This window comes from Chaetomium globosum, genomic scaffold (assembly GCF_000143365.1).
Source record: "Chaetomium globosum CBS 148.51 scaffold_1 genomic scaffold, whole genome shotgun sequence".
NCBI classification, from domain to species: Eukaryota; Fungi; Ascomycota; class Sordariomycetes; order Sordariales; family Chaetomiaceae; genus Chaetomium; species Chaetomium globosum.
The window spans coordinates 5,575,651-5,593,762 of record NT_165976.1 but is presented as its reverse complement, the minus strand read 5'-3'; the positions used below and the strand labels follow the sequence as shown (position 1 = coordinate 5,593,762).

At 56.9% G+C, this 18,112-nt stretch overlaps 7 protein-coding genes and 1 non-coding gene across 8 annotated transcripts; 5 read left to right on the top strand and 3 right to left on the bottom strand.

Moving 5' to 3' along the window:
- Positions 1–3,051: 3,051 nt before the first annotated feature.
- On the top strand, positions 3,052–4,089 carry CHGG_01814 (uncharacterized protein; the record flags this gene model as incomplete). The annotated part of the gene is made up of 1 exon (XM_001221034.1): positions 3,052–4,089. One exon carries the CDS (start codon positions 3,052–3,054, stop codon positions 4,087–4,089), a length of 1,038 nt encoding a protein of 345 aa, XP_001221035.1.
- Positions 4,090–6,038: 1,949 nt separating this feature from the next.
- Positions 6,039–6,422, bottom strand: CHGG_01813 (uncharacterized protein; the record flags this gene model as incomplete). The annotated part of the gene is made up of 1 exon (XM_001221033.1): positions 6,039–6,422. The coding sequence occupies one exon, from the start codon at positions 6,420–6,422 to the stop codon at positions 6,039–6,041; it is 384 nt and encodes a 127-aa protein (XP_001221034.1).
- Positions 6,423–7,066: 644 nt separating this feature from the next.
- On the bottom strand, positions 7,067–7,636 carry CHGG_01812 (uncharacterized protein; the record flags this gene model as incomplete). Its single annotated transcript, XM_001221032.1, has 3 exons — positions 7,067–7,137; positions 7,194–7,389; positions 7,613–7,636. 3 exons carry the CDS (start codon positions 7,634–7,636, stop codon positions 7,067–7,069), a joined length of 291 nt encoding a protein of 96 aa, XP_001221033.1.
- A 641-nt stretch (positions 7,637–8,277) lies between these two features.
- On the top strand, positions 8,278–11,222 carry CHGG_01811 (uncharacterized protein; the record flags this gene model as incomplete). Its single annotated transcript, XM_001221031.1, has 5 exons — positions 8,278–8,395; positions 8,443–8,479; positions 8,874–10,422; positions 10,729–10,780; positions 10,987–11,222. The coding sequence occupies 5 exons, from the start codon at positions 8,278–8,280 to the stop codon at positions 11,220–11,222; spliced, it is 1,992 nt and encodes a 663-aa protein (XP_001221032.1).
- A 2,103-nt stretch (positions 11,223–13,325) lies between these two features.
- CHGG_01810 (uncharacterized protein) lies at positions 13,326–14,363 on the top strand (the record flags this gene model as incomplete). Its single annotated transcript, XM_001221030.1, has 1 exon — positions 13,326–14,363. The coding sequence occupies one exon, from the start codon at positions 13,326–13,328 to the stop codon at positions 14,361–14,363; it is 1,038 nt and encodes a 345-aa protein (XP_001221031.1).
- A 419-nt stretch (positions 14,364–14,782) lies between these two features.
- CHGG_11139 lies at positions 14,783–14,903 on the bottom strand. The gene has a single exon. It is a non-coding gene; the product is annotated as a tRNA-Arg (tRNA).
- Positions 14,904–15,368: 465 nt separating this feature from the next.
- On the top strand, positions 15,369–16,444 carry CHGG_01809 (uncharacterized protein; the record flags this gene model as incomplete). The annotated part of the gene is made up of 3 exons (XM_001221029.1): positions 15,369–15,488; positions 15,536–15,584; positions 15,684–16,444. The coding sequence occupies 3 exons, from the start codon at positions 15,369–15,371 to the stop codon at positions 16,442–16,444; spliced, it is 930 nt and encodes a 309-aa protein (XP_001221030.1).
- A 270-nt stretch (positions 16,445–16,714) lies between these two features.
- CHGG_01808 (uncharacterized protein) lies at positions 16,715–17,966 on the top strand (the record flags this gene model as incomplete). The annotated part of the gene is made up of 3 exons (XM_001221028.1): positions 16,715–16,886; positions 16,949–17,348; positions 17,408–17,966. 3 exons carry the CDS (start codon positions 16,715–16,717, stop codon positions 17,964–17,966), a joined length of 1,131 nt encoding a protein of 376 aa, XP_001221029.1.
- Between the last annotated feature and the right edge of the window lie 146 nt (positions 17,967–18,112).

Below are 18,112 nucleotides of genomic sequence, written 5' to 3'. Positions count from 1 at the left end.
CCATGTTGGGCGGCCCAAGCCTAGGCTAGGGAAATCCCTCGAATCTGACGGGGGCTCCGCTTTCCCGGTGGTAACCGCGGGTATCGAAATGAGAGAGGGGACACGGGGCCGTGCGGTTCCCAATGGATCTACTCCGGGTAGGGAGCGGAGAGCGAGATTGCAGGGTGGCAGTAGCCCGTTTTGAAGGGCTGCTGCGCTGCGCTGTGCTGCCGACGTGGAAGGTTGCCAGCCGGCGGGCGGGTCGGAGTGGGTGGCGTGTTGCGTTACAACTAGGGCCGGTCAGTGTCGGGAACGGAGAACCAAAACGTGCCTTGACCCGGATTGTTGTCCGGCCGGTCCGGCCCTCGCTAAGCAGGCAGCTGGGTTGAGTTAGCGTTGGAGCTGGCCCGATGGACCGGAGCGCACACACTGCGGCTATGGCACATGCATCCGCCACGGGCAGCGGGCAACGAGCAGCGTCCCAACAGGCGGGTTAGCAAACATGGAAACAATGAACGGCGGCGCAGCCATGCGTTTCGCTGGCACAGCTGCCCAAACTTGGGGCTTCGTTTGTCAGTAGACGCCGGTGGCTGGCAAAAGTAGCCCCCCTCCCGCGCCCGCAGGCACGTTTGTTTCCTGCATCAATTCGCCGGTGCGTACCACCGCCCTCGGTTGCCGTTGTTGGAGGGTAGGCCGCCGCGAGTGCGGCCATGGCCGACGGAGCAACCAAACCTCACCGTGGCACGCTGATTGGACGGCGACTGGTAGGCGCCCATGCACACCGCCAGTCGAGCCATATTAATGGGCCGTCCGAGCTGTCGAGCTGCGGTCTTTAGAGATTGTCGATAGGCAATGACGGAGGATGGACGTGGAGGAGCGGTCGCAGACTTGGCCGATGCTTCGGTCTCCAACTGTTGCCCCCGCATCAATGGAATCCTGGTGAGGGCGGGAAGGCGGGAAGAGTAGTACGAGTACGAATGAAGAGATACGACTGGAAGAGGTGACAATAGCAAGTAAATATCCGAGGATGAAGATGCAACCCACGAATAGGTCGCATTGCGGTTCAGTCAATGCAGGCCTGGATGTCCGCTCCTACCTGGCTTTTCTGGTCTGGCTTGGTTGGCGTTGGTTGTTGATTTCCTGAACGTGCATAAATTGTCGGTCAACTCATGCCCGAGATGTGGCTCTTGGCCACGCCAGTACAATCAAAAATAGCAAAACTGGGCGATGCCATCGGCTGGGGGACCAGTGCGGCCCACCACGAAGTTGCCCTGAGCGAGCTGGGTTCCTGACGCGCAGAAGCGAGAGCCAGGCCAGAACCGAGATAGCTCGCGGCAAGTCATTCTGCGGGGTGAGTTTCGAAACGGCTTTCTCCGATGGCTTTATTGGCCCAGTGTTCGACTTCATTCGCTGCAATTTTGGGATAAGACCAAGGCAGGCAAGGTTTATCAAAGTGTAACCTCGAGTCTTGGAAGGTTGTTTGGTGTTGAGAAGCTGGAACCAGACGCAGCGTGGGCCATCTGAGCTGTTAAAAAGTGGAGATGGGGGAGTGGATCCCGAGGTCTTTGTGTGTGAGTGAGGAAAGCGCAAGTTTGCTGAAGACCTTGAGGCGCAGTTGTGACTTTTAGTAATATTCGTGGAAGAGACAGAAAAAGAAGAAGAAGAAAAAGGAAGAAAGGAAAACAAAGAAAATAAAACACTGTAGCCTAGCCAGGGTTGGGATACACCTCCCCTGAGCTCCCTGAAATAAACGAATGAGCCCCCCAGTTAGTCACTGACGAACTCCCACAAGATCGACAAGAAGGCGGCGTGGCTGCGGAGGGGCCGCTCAGGGCCGTCAGGCGGGTCAGCCGGGCGGGTCCACATGCTGTGGACTCCAGATCTCCCGGGGATATCCACTTCGGCTGGCAGCCACCGAACAAAGAGCCAACCGAACAGTCCCGATGCCGATTCCACAAGGACCTCCGGTGCAGTTCAGGCAAGCCTGTGAAGCCACCTTCCAGTCAAGTGACCATGTGCATCCTAGCTATGTTTTAAATATTTTGATGAGAAGGGCACATGGCTTGTTTGTGGCGTGCTCTGAATTACCCGCTCGTGGGTGCATCGGCTTCTTGGGATGACGGATGACACAATCGCGAATCCAGACCATACCTCTTCAAGAACTTACTGTGTCTGTAGTTATGTATGTACCGAACTATGTTTGTAAACGTGAGGTGCACGTTTGCACCTTTGTTGAGCACATGTGAGCTTAGGCCCTCACTTGCAAGCAAAGCGCCCGACAGACCGAACTCGGCCTGCTGAGTGAGTGTCCCAGGCATGTTCCTGACCAGTAGTCTCACCCGCCATAGAATTGCACCTCTCCACAGCCCAGCCAGTCAACCGGGCCACGACAACTAGTGGGCTTTTGGGAACCTGTCAAAACGGTTCCCCTTTCAGTTATTTTTTTTTTGTCTCCCAACACGCTACACCCCGGTCTAGACTATTGGGCCCGCTCTTCTTTTAGCTTCCCTCACCCTTCCAGTCCCGCGCGCAACAGTTCCCCAGCCAGTCAGTCCATGCGACTTTTCAGGGATCTCCTTCGCAATACCGACCACCCGCTTCCTGATCCAGACCCCCCGCCACGACCCGACAGCCAACCCCGGAGACCAACCCCGGCCTTGAGACACAGCCCAAGAGCCTCGTGTCCTACATTAAGACCATCCAAGATCCGCCGGGTCCGTAGACCCCAAAATTCCTCTCTTCTCAACTACGCCGCTCCTTCCCTCCACAACCTCAACGCCTGACCGCGTCCCGCCTGCCTGTCGCGCGCGGCGCCGATCCGGACGATAGGACCAGACGAAACCCTCTCCAGCTCTCACCGCCTCATCCCATTCCCGACCTCCCCTCTCCCTCCACAAAAGGCTCTTTGACTGGAGCCAAACAAGGACAGAGGCAAGAGTAACACCGGGGCTCCTATATCTGCATGCTCCGCGGGGACTTGCACTCAACCAATCTTGCCCTGCCCAGTTCTCTCTCTGCGCCCCGACACCAAACTACGCGCAATCCTTGCAGCGAGGATAAAGAACCGCCAAAATGAAATGCCGCCCTATCGAAACACTCGTTTACGAGTACATGTTCCCGAAGCCCCGGCAATCGGACCCCCAAAATTTCCAAGCCCTCCTCCAGAGGTATCTGATTCTCGAAGTCCGGCAAGAAACACATTCGTTCTACGGCCACTTGGATACGCCCGAAGCGAAGTATCCGGGCCTCGACTACACGCACCCGATTCACCGCATCCGCCTCAGCAGGTGGCCGTGGCACCGTCGCCTCTTCCGTGCGCTTGATGGCCTGCGCTTGACGTCCGCCGAAATCTCGGGCCTGACAAAATGGGAAGGCACAAAATGGGCCAAGGAACGATTTGAGCGGGACCAGGGCATTCTTATCCGAGACACCACGGCCGACGGGTTTCCGAACTACGCCGACCCCGACGACCCCTACTCTGCCCAGTCGCAGCGCGGCAGATCGGAGGAGACGGAAGGACCGGTAGAACCGGAGGACGGAATCGAGGAGGAAGATGACGAAGATAATGAGGAAGAGAACGAAGAAGACGAGGAGGACGAGGAGAGCGACGGCGAACTGGAAAGCGTCGGGGTGGCTTTGAACGAGCGACTCCGACAACGGGTCGCCATGCGAAACATGTCCGGAGACAACACGATGCCGCTCGACGAGGAGTGGGAGAACTGGCTGAAACACGCCATAGAATCAGGCGAGTTGCCTCATGTGGCAGACCAAATTGCCAGGTTTCCGGGGCCGCACAGCACGCTCACCGCCGACGACATCTTTCCGCCGCGGATGATGGCCGCCGCGAGAGCCGGCCACTGGGACGAAATACCGGACTTCCTGCACGACATGATTCGGCAGGCTCTCCAATCGGGGCGCAGGCCTGTACAGTCGTCTGCGACAGCGAGCTCAAGCTCACGACCCTCGATCAGATACTCGAACGTCCTGAACACACTCACAAGAGTCGGCGTGTATCCTCCGCGTGCCGACGTTCGCCCACCAGAATCCAGCGGTCGGCGAACAACACAATCCGAGAGCCGACCTCAACAGACGGCGCAACCGGGGGCTTAGCACGCACGGGATTGGAAAACCTGGCGCAATACTTCCGAGACGATACACCTCAAAAAATTCACACCACTCACCAAAAACGCCTTGATTTTAATCGTATTATGGACTGGATCCAGCCTTGCAACAACGGCGTCGTTTCCCAAGCCACCTAAGTTAGGAGAGAGAATTTAGAAAAAGACTTAATCCTACCTCGCCATACGCGGGGACACTAGTGGATGGTTCTCCGCAAGGAGTACGGGACATTGGGAAAGGCCCTGTTTCGCATAAGGGAGCGGGCGGTTTTTATGGATTCTACTGAGAAAGGGTTAGGGAATGAATGGGAGGATACCACGGGCCTGGGCATTGGGATAGGGGTTAACTGATTGATACACGAACAAAACAAACAATTCAAACACGTACGCTCTCTGGCTGTCAACCAAGCTTATCGTGTGACGCTGTCTTAGGACGCCCAAGTATGCCCGGTTAAGAAAAGGTTGGAGGACGATGTGAATGTCATGGTGTTCCGGGTATACATATATTTAGATCATGTTTGGGAACGAAACGCTTGGCTATTGTATTGTGCCCCTCTCACAATTGCTGTAATCCTCCCTTTCTCTTGAATCCAGGAGACTTGTGCTTTTATGTAATCCCACGGTTGAGTGGGAGTGGCGGACGGCACGGAAGTTCCCTCTTGCCCTCTTAGCCCCCACGACGGCTGTTGACCCGGACGAAGTACCCGCCTCAGGCAGGCATGTGTCCGTCTCATACCTAATGCTATTTCAAGTGTCGATTATCCATTCTGGGGTTACACGTGCTGAGAGTCCGAATCTCAACGACACGGTTGAAGTGCGAGCGGATTCCGAGATCTGAGCCCCCTTTAACACCAGTCATCGTACTCGAAGCAAAGAGATGGTTTTGTTCATCGTCAACTCCAAGTAAAATGAGGCATCCTACGCCGCATTCTTTTCCCACTGTCCTAAGATACTTAGTACTACCCGCCTTAATCCCACAGTAGTGGTGTCGATGGCCGCTCCGAGCTTCTCACGGCACGGCCTCGGATTGTTGCTGATGTGTGTAATGAGGACAGCTGCCGGTGTTTTCAGGAGCGGTTGCCTGAAAAAGCCTCTTCGTTATATCAGTGATGGTGGCTTGGTATGGTAGTTGATGAAGCTTGATGATTGCTTACAAGAGTCAAACCCCATCCTCAATTTGCAGCATGTTGTGTCGGTGTCAACAACACATTTTCCCTTCCATCATCGCATCCTGGAGTGACCTTTCAACCTAGAAAAGTTGACTATGGAAACAACAGCAGGTTACTTCTCAACATTCTCGTTCGCCGACCCCGACCGCAGTAAACTCGACGCACAGCGTATACCGAAGAAGCGGAATCGGAGAGTGTGTGTCTGTCTCCCATTGTCACCGGCGGAAACTCAAGTGTGACAAAGGCCAACCTTGTTCGCGGTGCGTGCTGTCCGACTCTTCTGAGAAGTGTGAGTACCAGGCACCTCCGGCCCGGGCTAGTCAGAGCACCAGCGTAGAGTCCCGAAAGACTCCTCTACAAAGTGCCCGTTTGAGTCTGCAACCAGCAGGTGATCTGGCCTGCGCCGAGCCAAAGCCCCAGCTTCACGGGGTAACACACCAGCTTACCATCGCCTCCGAGGTAGGGGACCTCCTTCCACCTGTCCCATCCTAACAGCACTTGATAAGTCGAATCAGCAGCTGATGGATTCCGGATTCAGTTTCAAGAGGCCAGGCCATACATCTCTATCACCGACCCGGCCTGGGAGCCAACATACTTCACCTCGCTTTCCGGTTTCAACTTCCCTCTCAGGAGTCCATATTCCTTCGAAAACAGAGACCAAACCCTCCAACACCCACCCCCCCGCCAAACCGTCGACCAGCTCGTCGGGGCCTACTTCGAGAAGCTCGATCCCACCTACCGCTTATTCCACCACCCACAATCCACGCACGAACTAAACGATTTCTACACCGCCAGCACCCAATACCCCAACGGCCACTCCCTCCCCAACCCCCACCACCCTCACAACAACACCCCCCCTCTGCCTCGCCCTCCTCGCCCGCCTGCTCGGCCTCCCCGGCGCCGACACGTCCCCGCTGACCAGCCTGACAAGCATGCTGGACCGCGCCGCCAGGGCGATGCAGCTTGATAAAGCGTTCGTGGCCTCGCCAGAGGCGGGGTCGCTGGAGGCGGAGATGAGAGGGCGGGTGTGGACGGCGGTGCATATGCTTGAGTTGCAGGCGGCGGGGGAGGGGGATGGGTTGTTTGTGGGGGTGGGGATCGGGGGGTGGCGGTGCTGTTGGGGGTTGACGGTGTGGGTGTTTATTGTGGTAGGCATGGTTAGGTGGTGGGCTGGGGATGGGGGGTTGGTGAGTCGGGGTGGGTGATGCGGGCGCTGGAGGGAGTTGCGAAGTGGGTTGGGGGGGGGCGGGAAGCGGGTGTGGGCGTGGGGAGTTTGTGTGGGGTGGCGGCGGTGGTGGTGACTTGTGGGTGGGGGGTCATGGGCTGTTCAAGTCCGAGTCGGGCGAGTGATGCTGTCACGGGCTGGAGCTGCGAGGACGGTTAGTCCGGGGTCGTGTTAGTGATTTGGCGAGGCTTGGGGGGGTAGGAAACACAGAGAGGGAAGGTGAGGTACAGTCCCAAGCACCATGGCCAACTCGCGTCTAATTCAATAATGTACACATGTACAGCCTTGACATGAGCCTAAATAGGAAAGGAAATCTCTATGCCGTGGTTGCGACGTGCACGCAATAATACACCATGCCTGCCCGTTTGCGGGGCCGTCTCCCGCGATCCTCGGGTGCCAACGGCCGTCATTCTCGACGCAGTGCATGTTCTTTCGTCCTCTATCATGTCCAGGCGTCGTTCATTCGCCCTCCCGCACTACCCGCTCCTCGGGCGCTATGCCGAGTTCGGTCCAGTTGTCCCCTTTTCATCCAGCCCCAGCAGTCCCGGGCTCCCCAGATTATACCAAGCCGTAACTTATTTTTGGTTCATTATTCCCTCGATCAAGGCCTCGAGGTCGAAGTTGGGCGACGTCAGGTCTTGGCTCGCTGTAACGGGTTTTAGTCAACTACGTTATCGAAAATAAGAGCGAGGCGGAACTCACCCGCTGATGAGGCGGGCGCGCTGGCGCCGCTGGTCTGCTGCTTCGACTTGGCGTAGGCGTCCTTGGCCTTGTTTATTAACTGCTGCTTGTGCTCATACTCGCGCTGCGCCTCCGCCGCCTTCTGCGCCGAGTTGATGCTCCGTTGGTGGGAAAAACCGTAAAAGACGCCCAGACCGAGGACGGAATACCGGAGGACCTACGCGGGGCGCACCGTTAGCTGAGCTAATTCCTGACGATAACCGAGGTGTTGGTGATTTGTGCCGCAACAGCCTTCGACCTCAACCGCAAGCCCAGATCTTGCTTAAAATATCCCTTCCCATCTCTTCAACTCACGCCCAGCGGCAGAGGCTGGACTGATATAGACGTTGCAGGCCGGGGATTGCAGCGGTGTTGGTAGGTGGTGCATCCGTGGTACTTACGTTAATACCGGACTTGGACGACATTGCGAGTAGTAGATCGGGTTCCCGCGGCTTCTTGCGCTTCGGTTCGGGGCAGGGGCTCGTCGGGGGCAGGGGCCGCCAATTGAAGGTGTCAATTGATCCCGTGGCTTGTCGTCGTCGTTGGATCGGGTCCGGTTCGGTCGGTGTTTGGGAGTGCAAGTTTTGGGAGCTCGGAAATTCTCGCGGGTTGGACCCACTTTCACTTTGCTGCCCGCCGGGTGAGTGGCAGCAATCCCAGCTTCAAGCAACCTTTGGGCAGCGCTGTCGTGCGTTTCGCCAAGTCACCAGTCAGGTGATACGGTATACCCCGGTGTAATTACAGCGGGGAGTTACCCCTGTCGGTGTGGGAGGCGCGACGCGGCATGAGCACTTGAAGCCGTACCTTTTTAATGTGCATACAGTAGGAGTACCTGGTGGCGTCTGCAGGAACAACCCGAGGAAATCGCCAGTTGCTGCTTCTTCGTCGTTCTCTTCTTTATTTTCGCGCCGTTTGTTTACAGGATACCCCAGATCTCTGCGTTATTGAACCCACCGGGGACGACGAAAGATTTGGCATTCGATCGATCATTGACGACAACAAGCAACATCTTCCATCCCTCCAATACCCCGGTTGAGCCCTTAGATGGGCCTCGAGACTCAACAATATGCAGCACCGCCGGGATGAGATTCTCGCAAAAAAGGCGAAGCTCGCAGAGCTCAAGCGCCAGAGAGAACTTCGAGCGAGCCAGGCCAACCGCTCGAGTAGCACCCCAGGCGAAGTTGGTCACCCGTCGCAAACCTCGCTCGATGTTGAACTAACGGTTGGTTAGATAATCTCCCCAACGCCAAACCGAGCAGGCAGTCGGCGTGAGATAGAGACTCTCATCGACAGCCTTGTTCGTGAAAGCCGACCCGTTTCTGTTTCGACCGGCGCCGACTCCCCCGCACGTTTCGGCAGCAGGCCAAATAGCGTCCTCAGCGGAGGGGGACTCAGCGAGAACATCTCTGAATTTGCGGGCCCCGCGAATGGGCAGGTGGTCACTCCCCAACCCCAGGTGCTTTCCACCGTCCCCTTTAAAACGGTTTACGAGTGCCCCCCGTCGCCGATAAAAGAGGTGTACTCCTACAGTAAGGGAGTGCAGACAAGCGAGGAATGGACGACTCCAAGGAAGTCGCGGACCTGGTCCGAATCGGAAGGCGAGGAACCACCACCAATCACGGCATCGCCCAGCAAGCGGCTGAGTAGGAGGGAGCGGGATAGGGAAGAAGAGCTGCGAGAGAATATCCGGAAGGAGATCGAGGAGGAACTTCGGGCGGCCAAGGAACTTGTGACGGATGGCGTTCTTAAACCGTCCGCTGCGGCCAACTTTCCGGCTCGGGCCCTTAGCAGCGATGAGCTAAAGGCGGTTACGCAATCGGACGACTTCATGGACTTTATCGATAGGTCGACCAAGGTCATTGAAAAGGCGCTGGACCAAGAATACGACATCCTCACCGACTATACCCTGCAGGTGCACGACGTGGACGACGACGACGAGCAGAGCGGCAACACGGGGGGCAAAGGTCGGCGGAAAATCAGAGAGATCGCGCAATTTTACGACGAGCGGTGGTCCAAGAAGCGCATGGTCAGTGCTATTGACTTCTCGCCCAAGTTCCCCGAACTCCTCCTTGCATCCTACACCAAGAACCCTACCGCGCCCCACGATCCGGACGGCATCGTCCAAGTCTGGAATCTCCACCTGAACGACCGGCCCGAGTTCGTCTTCCACGCCCAATCCGATATCCTCACGGCCAAGTTCTCGCCCTTCCACCCGAACCTCATCATCGGCGGCGCCTACAGCGGGCAGGTCCTCCTCTGGGATACTCGGGCGCGGTCCGCACCCGTGCAAAAGACGCCCTTAACCGGCTCCGGCCACACTCATCCGGTGTACTGCGTCGACATTGTCGGTACGCAAAACGCCAACAACATCATCTCGTCCTCCACCGACGGCGCCGTCTGCGGCTGGAGCGTCGATATGCTGGCCCAGCCCCAGGAGGCCATGACGCTCTCGGCGCCGCCGCCCTCCAAGACCGAGGACCTCGCTCCGACGTGCATCGGCTTCCCGCAGGCCGACCCCACCTTCTTCCTGGTCGGCTCCGAAGAAGGGACCATCTACCCCTGCCACCGGTACGACCGCGCCGGTGCCAAGGCCGGCGTGGACACCCGCGTCAGCTACCGCGGCCACGCCGCGCCCGTCATGTCGGTCTCGTTCCACCCGGCGCGCGGGCCCGTCGACCTCGGCGATTTGGTACTGTCGGCGAGCTTGGACTGGAGCGTCAAGCTGTGGAAAGTGCGCGCCCCTGCGGCGACGTCGGCGGTCGCCGGCTCCACGGTGGGCGCTGCGGCTGGGGCCGGAGGCGTGCTGGGTGCGGGTGGGCTGGGCGGCGCGGGCCTGCTCGAGCCGGCGGTCACGCCGCTGCTGGATTTTGTGCGCGAGGACGTCGTCTACGACGCCGCCTGGTCGCCCGTCAAGCCCGGCGTGTTTGGGCTCGTCGACGGCGCCGGCTGGCTGGAGCTGTGGGACATCACGGCCGAGACCGAGGAGCCTGTCTCGCGCATCTCGCCGAGCCCGCGCAAGGACGGGCGCACCATGCTGAGCAAGAGCTTGAACAAGCTTGCGTGGGAGCCGAGCGAGGGGAAGCGGCTGGCTACGGGCGGCATTGACGGGGCTGTGACGGTGTTTGAGGTCGGGCCGGACCTGGGCGGGAAGGAGGCGCTGAAGAACGAGGATTGGACGAGCGTCAAGAAGTTGGTCAATAAGCTGGAGGCGGTGGGTGCTGGGGATGGTGGCGCTGCATGAGGGCTGTGTTTTGGGGTGGGTGTAGTGTAGCAGGGCGTAATGGGAACGATTAGGGGGGCTGGCTTTTTGTGACGAAGATAATATCGTATTCAATTCATGGCTGGTACCTTGTTGACTCGAGGGAGCATCCAGGGGGGGGGGGGGGTATATGTGATGGACCCTAACCCTCTTGTTAACTATGAGACCTCGAAACCTTACGTAACCCACCTGCCCTCTTAAATTTCTCGCTCCAGGCTTTTCAAGCTTCATCCTCACTCAACAAACCATGGCTAAAAGATCGGTTTCCTGGTCATCTGGCCGGCCTTTGGCATGAGCCAAGCTATAATGTGTAAGTCACTGGCATATTTCTATTTCTTCTTGTTTCCGGCTTATGATGAATGATTCTCCCATGAATTCTGCAATACTTAAGCGCCTTTCGAGGCTCCATGTGGACCAAAATCACATTCTTTCTTCCTGACAGTCAAAACTCCAAACATCATGACATCTCATACATATCTTACATCACGTCCAAAAACTGACCAAACTCAGACATAGTCCTCCAGCTCTCCCTCATTCCAGCACCTCATGAGGTATCCATCGTAAATGCCCCGGATACCCCCTCCCTCACCTTGGGGTCGCGGCGGGCGCAGTCGAGGATGTCGAGCCTCTTGCCGCCGTTGAGCAACCTAATTGATGCTGTCGATGGAGAGGAGACCGCAAGCCCCGACAGCGTCCTTGATGTTGAGGACTACCTTGTCGGCGTCCTCAGGGTACTTGGCTTGGCGAAGTAGGCTTCCAGGAGGGTCAAGGAGTTGCACTCGGCCGTGCCCTAGGACTTGCTGCCGTTCCAGAAGTTCATGCCCTTGTAGAGGGCGGCGCGCATGGTTTCGATGGCTTGTTGCTCCTGAGAAATCGGGCCAAGGAGCCAGGCGAGGCCTGGACATAGTCAGTCGCGGGTCGTGGGTCGAGACTGAAGTTGAGAGATTTACCCATGAGGCTGTAGCCGGTCGCTGACTTCTTGCCTGTTGATTTGAAGCATGTTGGTGAGTAAGGTAGGTGCGGTGATGGTGGTGGAGTTGTTTGTGCTGCGAAAGCATGATGTTCTAGATATGAAATAGCTAGAAAAAGCAGTCCGTGATTCATGTGTTTCTGATATTGTCCATGGAGTACAAAAGGCGGTGGTGACGCCGGCGGACATATTCATCCACCTCCGGAGACAATACACGAGGCAGCTATGTGGGCGCGCCGCCATACATAGCTAGGTATCAAAGAACAAACGGCGAGATGTGACGAACCTATCTCAGGACCCCGTCCTGTTAGGGTTCAGCTTCGGTCGAAGGTAATCTTTCAAGGGTGCTTAGGTTCGGTGCAGCCAAAGGGTGCACAACAAAGACTTGTCTCAACAGTAGGCTTGCGATCTTGTAGCGAACTGTAGTTGTGATTGCTAACTGGAGAACTCCCAGAGTTCTCCAGGACGAGTGGCTATATACTATCTAGGCCCATAGGTACCTTCGTACCTATGTTTCCTGGATCGCCTTATCCATTCCGCGATCCCTTGGATCGCGAATCTCTCAGCACGATCCGTTCCTTATTGGCTGGTGCTCCATATTTAATGATTGGTTCAGACCGCTCCCAGCGCGGTCCCGCATGGCCGTTGCATACGACCACTTCCGTGACATGAGAGCTTTCCTTGTGGGCGGGAGAGGAGGAGTTAGTATCGTCGTTGAACTCGTCAAATTATCGACTAACCCACACCAAGGTAGCAATTCGCCTGTTAGCAAGCGACCCAAATACAAGACAAACAAAGATACATAAACCCGGCTACAGTATTTCTCTTTTCTCTCCAGAAAGTCTTCGCATTGTCAACCAAAAAGAGCGGCCGGCACATTATACGCCCCAGGTCACATTGCATCTCGAAGTTTTATTCCAAAGTTAGGAGCTATCGCATCGGGCACAGAAACACATCACATGTATAATACAACAACAAAGTGAGTAATAAAGTCACCGTAAATGGGAAGTATTAGACCTGGGAAGAGCCAGTTGCGATAGAGATGGAACTCGACGAAACGAACACGGTGTGTACTTCACAGTGCGTAATGCTTTGCATACGGTCGCATTGTTGCATTGTCTCAGCGAGAGCAGGGGATTGATTGCCAAGAACGGAGGCAAGCCAGGAACAAAACTCTAAAAAAATGTTACGTTTGTTATTGTTGGTGATAATTCTTCAACCTCACTGGTGGGGGTTGAGGAACTAATTCAACGATTCAGGGCCGCTCCTTTGCAGGCAGAATTATTTCCGTTTATTTCGTCAGTATTATATAACTGGGCGCATATCCTATTGTTTTATTGTTCCATTGTTACCTTTTGCGACAGTATCCTCCTGGTGTTCAGCGCCTTTCGACGCTTTCCGGCGCCTATTGTGCTGGCTATTGTGGCAATTTATACTATTGCATGTGCTAGGTCCCGTATTCATGTTGAAGATGGTTCGAAGCAACAGCAACGCCGGTGCCATCGGCACTGGTCGCCCGAGAGCTACAAGACATAAAGAGCGGGCAGCAGTCTCTCACTCATCTACTTCCCAACTCTTCTCTCGACAAGTTCTCCGGCGTTCGACTTCTCTAGAACCTAATTCTGATCTTCGTTCTCTCGAGAAATCATCAGCATTTTCACTCTTACAATCTCCATCTCACCGCCCTTCTCTCCTTACTTCATATCGAAAGACCAAGTCCAACCAGCTCGCCCGTTCAGCCATCCTTCATCGTCACCTCAGCAAACCTCCGGCGCCCAGCAGACTTGCAAAACTCGTCAGGCGTCACCGAAATATTCAGCGGGCCATCAGCTTGTTTCTGCTCCGACGACGGTGGTGGAGACAGACACGAAGACCAACCCTCAACATGGACTTCATCAACCACCTCCGACAGCTCCAGGCCGACGAGTCCTCTTCGGACGAGGAGCCCGGCCGCATTCTCACCGCTGCCGCCGTCACCGCCCCGCCTGCAAAACCCCCCGCGGCTACCACCACCCCGCCCGCTCAGCCGGCCGAGACCAAAGCCCCCACCCCCAAGAGGAAGCGGGAAGCCCCCGCGGAAGCCGCCCCCGAGGGCATCGACGCGGAGACTCGGCAGGCGGCCAAGAGGGCGAAACTCCAGCTCCCCACGCCGCCCGCCAGCACCAGCCCGCCCTCCCCCCTGGCCAACGGCACCCCCAGCCCCAAGAAAAAAGGAGTCCGAGCCGCCGAGGAGAAGAAGGCCGCCGCCGCGCCACCCACCACCACCACCACCACCACCAAGACCCACCAACCCAAGGCGGCGAGCATCGCCAGCAGCAGCAAGGCCCCAGCCCCAGCCGCAGCTGCGACGAAGGACGAACCCCCGGAGAAGGCAGCGACAACAGTGGCGGCGCGGGCTCCGCGCAAGCCCCTCGACCAGATGGAGTTCTTCGAGCGGCGGGTCCACGACATGTTGACCCGCCCGCTCGACTTCGACGACTGCGTCCTGGACACCGCCCGCCCCATCCCCCGCCACGCCGCCCGCAGCTTCGCCCAGTATCGCCGCCGCCAGCCGCAGCCTGCGCCGCCCTTGGTCATGAGCGGCGCGCTTAGGCCGGTGTCGAAGGGCGATGTGAAGGTGGGTGCTGGTAATGGGGGTGGGGGTGGTGGTCGGTCGAAGGGGTCGTCTGGGAGCACCCTGGCGATGGAGGCGCGGAAGAATGCGCACCGGTTGAATGTGAAGGAGAGGGGGCAGGAGTTGAAGGGGAAGGCGAGGGCGGGCCCGCATGGGAAGGGCGCCGTTGTGGGCAAGCAGTCCGTTGTGTCGAGGCCGGATGGCGGCAGGGGGAAGGAGAGGCAGTGGTTGTCGAATGCGAGGCAGACGGGGGGAAACGGGGGACAGCAGCATTTAGCGGGTGGGAAGAAATCTAAGAAGTTTGCTTGATTTGGTGTTTTATTTCATTGTGGTGATTGGTTGATGATATGCGCATTCTCTGATGACGACCTCGCTCGTTGTAAAGGCCCACGTTCCTCCTTGTCATAGCTATACCATACTAACTTCTCAGAATGCTCGGAGGGTTTATAAATCAACAACAAACGGACTACCACTGTTTAGACGGGGCCGTGATCTTTACTTCAATACCATCTGCGCCGACGTCTTCCATCTTGATACCGCGACGTTTGGTGACGCCCGACTAGGGATGGAACTGGTTGTGGTTGGCAAACCCGGGTTAGGGTTTCTCGATGCATTCAAAAATGTGGGATAGAGAGAGAACCAGGTTGGATAAAAAGGAAAAGATTTCAACAAAAAATGCCTAAGAAAGGCATACAAAAAACATGTCGTGGCTTGGAAACCACACATCTCGATCCACCCAGGGGTCGAACCTGGAACCTCCTGATTACTTGGATGCGATCCCTTGGATACCCAGGAGGATAAGGGAGTCGTACATCGTAGTCAGACGCTCTGCCATTGAGCCAGCGGACCTTTTTCTCGCTTGTTGAAAGTACCCGCTTGGATTTTAATTTTTCATGGAGAGAATGGAGCCCGCTGCGGTGTTTGTGTGTGGCAGACTGGCACAGACAAAACAGGGGTCAAAGGTCAGGGTGGAAAAGTTCAGGCTCAGAGCGGGCCGAGACAAGGGGCTCCCTGCAGCAACGGCTTGGGGTCACGAGAGCGGCAAGGAAGGTCTACCCGGCAGCTCCCCACTTTCTCTACCTCGGCTGGCGGCATCGGTGTCGGATGCTCCCCGCAGGAGATGCCGGGTGACACCTTGGTGGCTGTGGCTACGGACAGCGAGCTTGGGGAATATATATTTGTAGCTAGTATTCGCCATCCCAAGGTCAGATCGACCCTCCAAATGTTCAATTGATTCCATCACTCTGTTTCCCACCCCGTCCATCCTCATTGAAACACCCATCACCACCCATAACCACCAAATCAACCGTCATAATGTCCGGGCCTGGTGTTGGTTTCGAGTATCCGCCGCAGGAGGTCAGTTGGACCAAGCGGGACGCCCTCCTTTTCGCCAACACGATTGGCGCCACCGCTGACGAGCTTCACTTTCTCTATGTAAGGCTCCTGCAAGTCCGTCGACAACTTAACCTAACCGCGACCAGGAACTCGACCCCAACTTCTCCGTCTTTCCCACCTACCCCATCATCCTCAGTACGTCCACGGCCCATCCCCCCCCCCTTCCCTCTTGCCTCCCTCCCTCCCTCCCTCCTGTCGCAACAACACTCTAACCACCCACACACCAACCAACAGCCTTCAAAGGCACCACCCAAGACGTAATCGACTTCTACTCTGCGCAAAAAGCAGTCCCCATCCCCGGCGTGCCGGCCTTCGACCCGACCCGCGTCGTCGACGGCCAACGGCTCCTCCAATCCTTCCAGCCGCTCCCCGCCTCCTCGGCCGGCAAGCGCTTCGAGATCCGCACCAAGGTGCTCGGCGTGTACGACAAGGGCCGGCCGGGCACGGTCGTCGACACGCAGACCGACCTGGTCGACGCGGCGACGGCCACCGTCTACACGCGCGTCATCTCCTCCTCCTTCTACGTCGCCCAGGGCAACTGGGGCGGGCCCAAGGGCCCCGCCACCGTCAGTTTCCCGGCGCCCAAGGATCGTGCGCCGGATGTGGTCTTTGAAAAGCAGACGACGCCTGAGACGGCGTTGTTGTATCGGTTGAATGGCGATTATAACCCGCTGCATGCGCACCCGGAGCCGGGGAAGAAGATGGGGTTTGGGGGGGTCATTATTCATGGCTTGTACTCGTGGAACTGGGCGGCGCATGGTTTGTTGCAGCACCTGGGGGGGAGTGATCCGGCGAATATGAAGGAGTACCAGGCGCGCTTTGCGAGCCCCGTGAGGCCGGGTGATAAGTTGGTGGCGTCGGCGTGGAAGACGGGGGAGAAGAAGGGTGAGTGGGAGGAGGTAAGGTTTGAGGTCAAGGTGGAGGGTGGGAAGGTGTGCTTGAGCAATGGTCGGGCCCTGATGAAGTGCGTTGCGCCCGCGAAGGGGAAGCTGTAATTAGGGTACATTTGGTATGGGTTCATAGGGGATGTAGAAAATATTGTTAATTTTGTTTTTTATGATATGTTATGTTACCATTATGTTATCTTTATGTCGGAATATGAAAGGCTGCTCCGTTGCGTGTTGAGTGTGGTGATTATTAAATCAATGATGCTTCCCAATCTGTGATCTGTGTTGATGTGCGATTGCTGCCTGGATTGACTTGGTATTTTTTGAGTGGACAACCCAAAACGGGTCCCAATTTCAACCTCAATCATCAACTTCGAAATGGCTATCAACCCCCAAATCGGCGAGCGCCGCTCCTACGACGGCGTGCCTTGCACCGTGAGATACGTTGGCGAGGTTGCGGGAACGTCGGGTTCATGGCTGGGTGTGGAGTGGGATGACCCCTCGCGGGGTAAACACGACGGACAACACAAGGGCGTCCGCTATTTCTCATGTACATACCACCCCCAACACATTCAATACTTCCATTCCTACAAATATCCTAACTGTCTCCAGGCACATCCCAGTCCCCCAATGCCGCGTCCTTCGTCCGCCCCACGCGCGCAGCGGATACGCCCCAGACCTTCCTCTCAGCGCTGAACTTCAAGTACGCCCGTGACCCGACTGAGGACCAGACCCCGTCCAGGCAAATCAAGTTTTCGGGCAAGATCGCCGAGGAGGTCGGGTTTGAGAAGATCCGCCGCCAGCAGGCCCAGTTGGACGAGCTGCAGTTTGTCATTCTCGATGGCGTGCAGCTTGCTCTTGCGACGGACCCCGCGAGGGATGGTGATCAGTCGATCAGCCAGGTCTGCCCCAAGGTTAGGGAGCTGGATTTGAGCAGGAATTTGTTTGAGCGGTTTGGGCCGGTTGTGCAGATTTGTTCCGAGCTCAAACTGTTGCGGAGCCTGAAGGTCAAGTGCGTTTGTTTGTTTGCCATTGTCGTGCAGCGTTTGGGTGCTGACACTGAATTGCTAGTGGAAACCGGTTCAGGGGTGTTTTCGACGATAAAGTCCTGGAGTCCGCCGGCGATGCCTTCGTTGGGATTACGGAGCTCGCTCTCGAGGACACTCTCCTCTCGTGGGAGGAGATATGCCACATCGCCTCCAAGTTTCCCTCCCTGACCACCCTCCACGCCGGTTCCAATCAGATCTCAGCCATCACCAGTATTCCAGATGCCCCGTTCGCCACCCAGCTCGTCTCCCTCCACCTCGAGCTCAACGACTTGTCACCTCCCTCGCGTCACTCGCCCCGCTCGGCCTCCATCCCCACCCTCCACAACCTCCTCCTCAAAGGCAACTACATCTCCACCATCAGTCCCCCATCCTCCCCACCCCCCATTTTCAGCCCCAACCTCCACTACCTCGACCTCTCCTACAACGCCATCGCCTCCTGGTCCTTCATCGACGCCCTCCCCACCACCATCCCGGGCCTAACCTCCCTCCGCCTAACCCACAACCCCCTCTCCTCCGACCCCGACCTAGAGGACACCACTACCCCACCCCCCACCACATCCCCGAATTCCTTCGAGGACTGAGGAGGTGAGGAAAGTTTTTCTCCCTCTGTTTGCTTTTCTCTGTTTACTGTTTTACCCCTAGGAGTTCTCTGTATCCTGAAGAAGTGTGTGGTCTGATTTTGGTTGTGTGCTCTCTTCTTTGCAAAATAATCTGTTGTCTTTTGTTT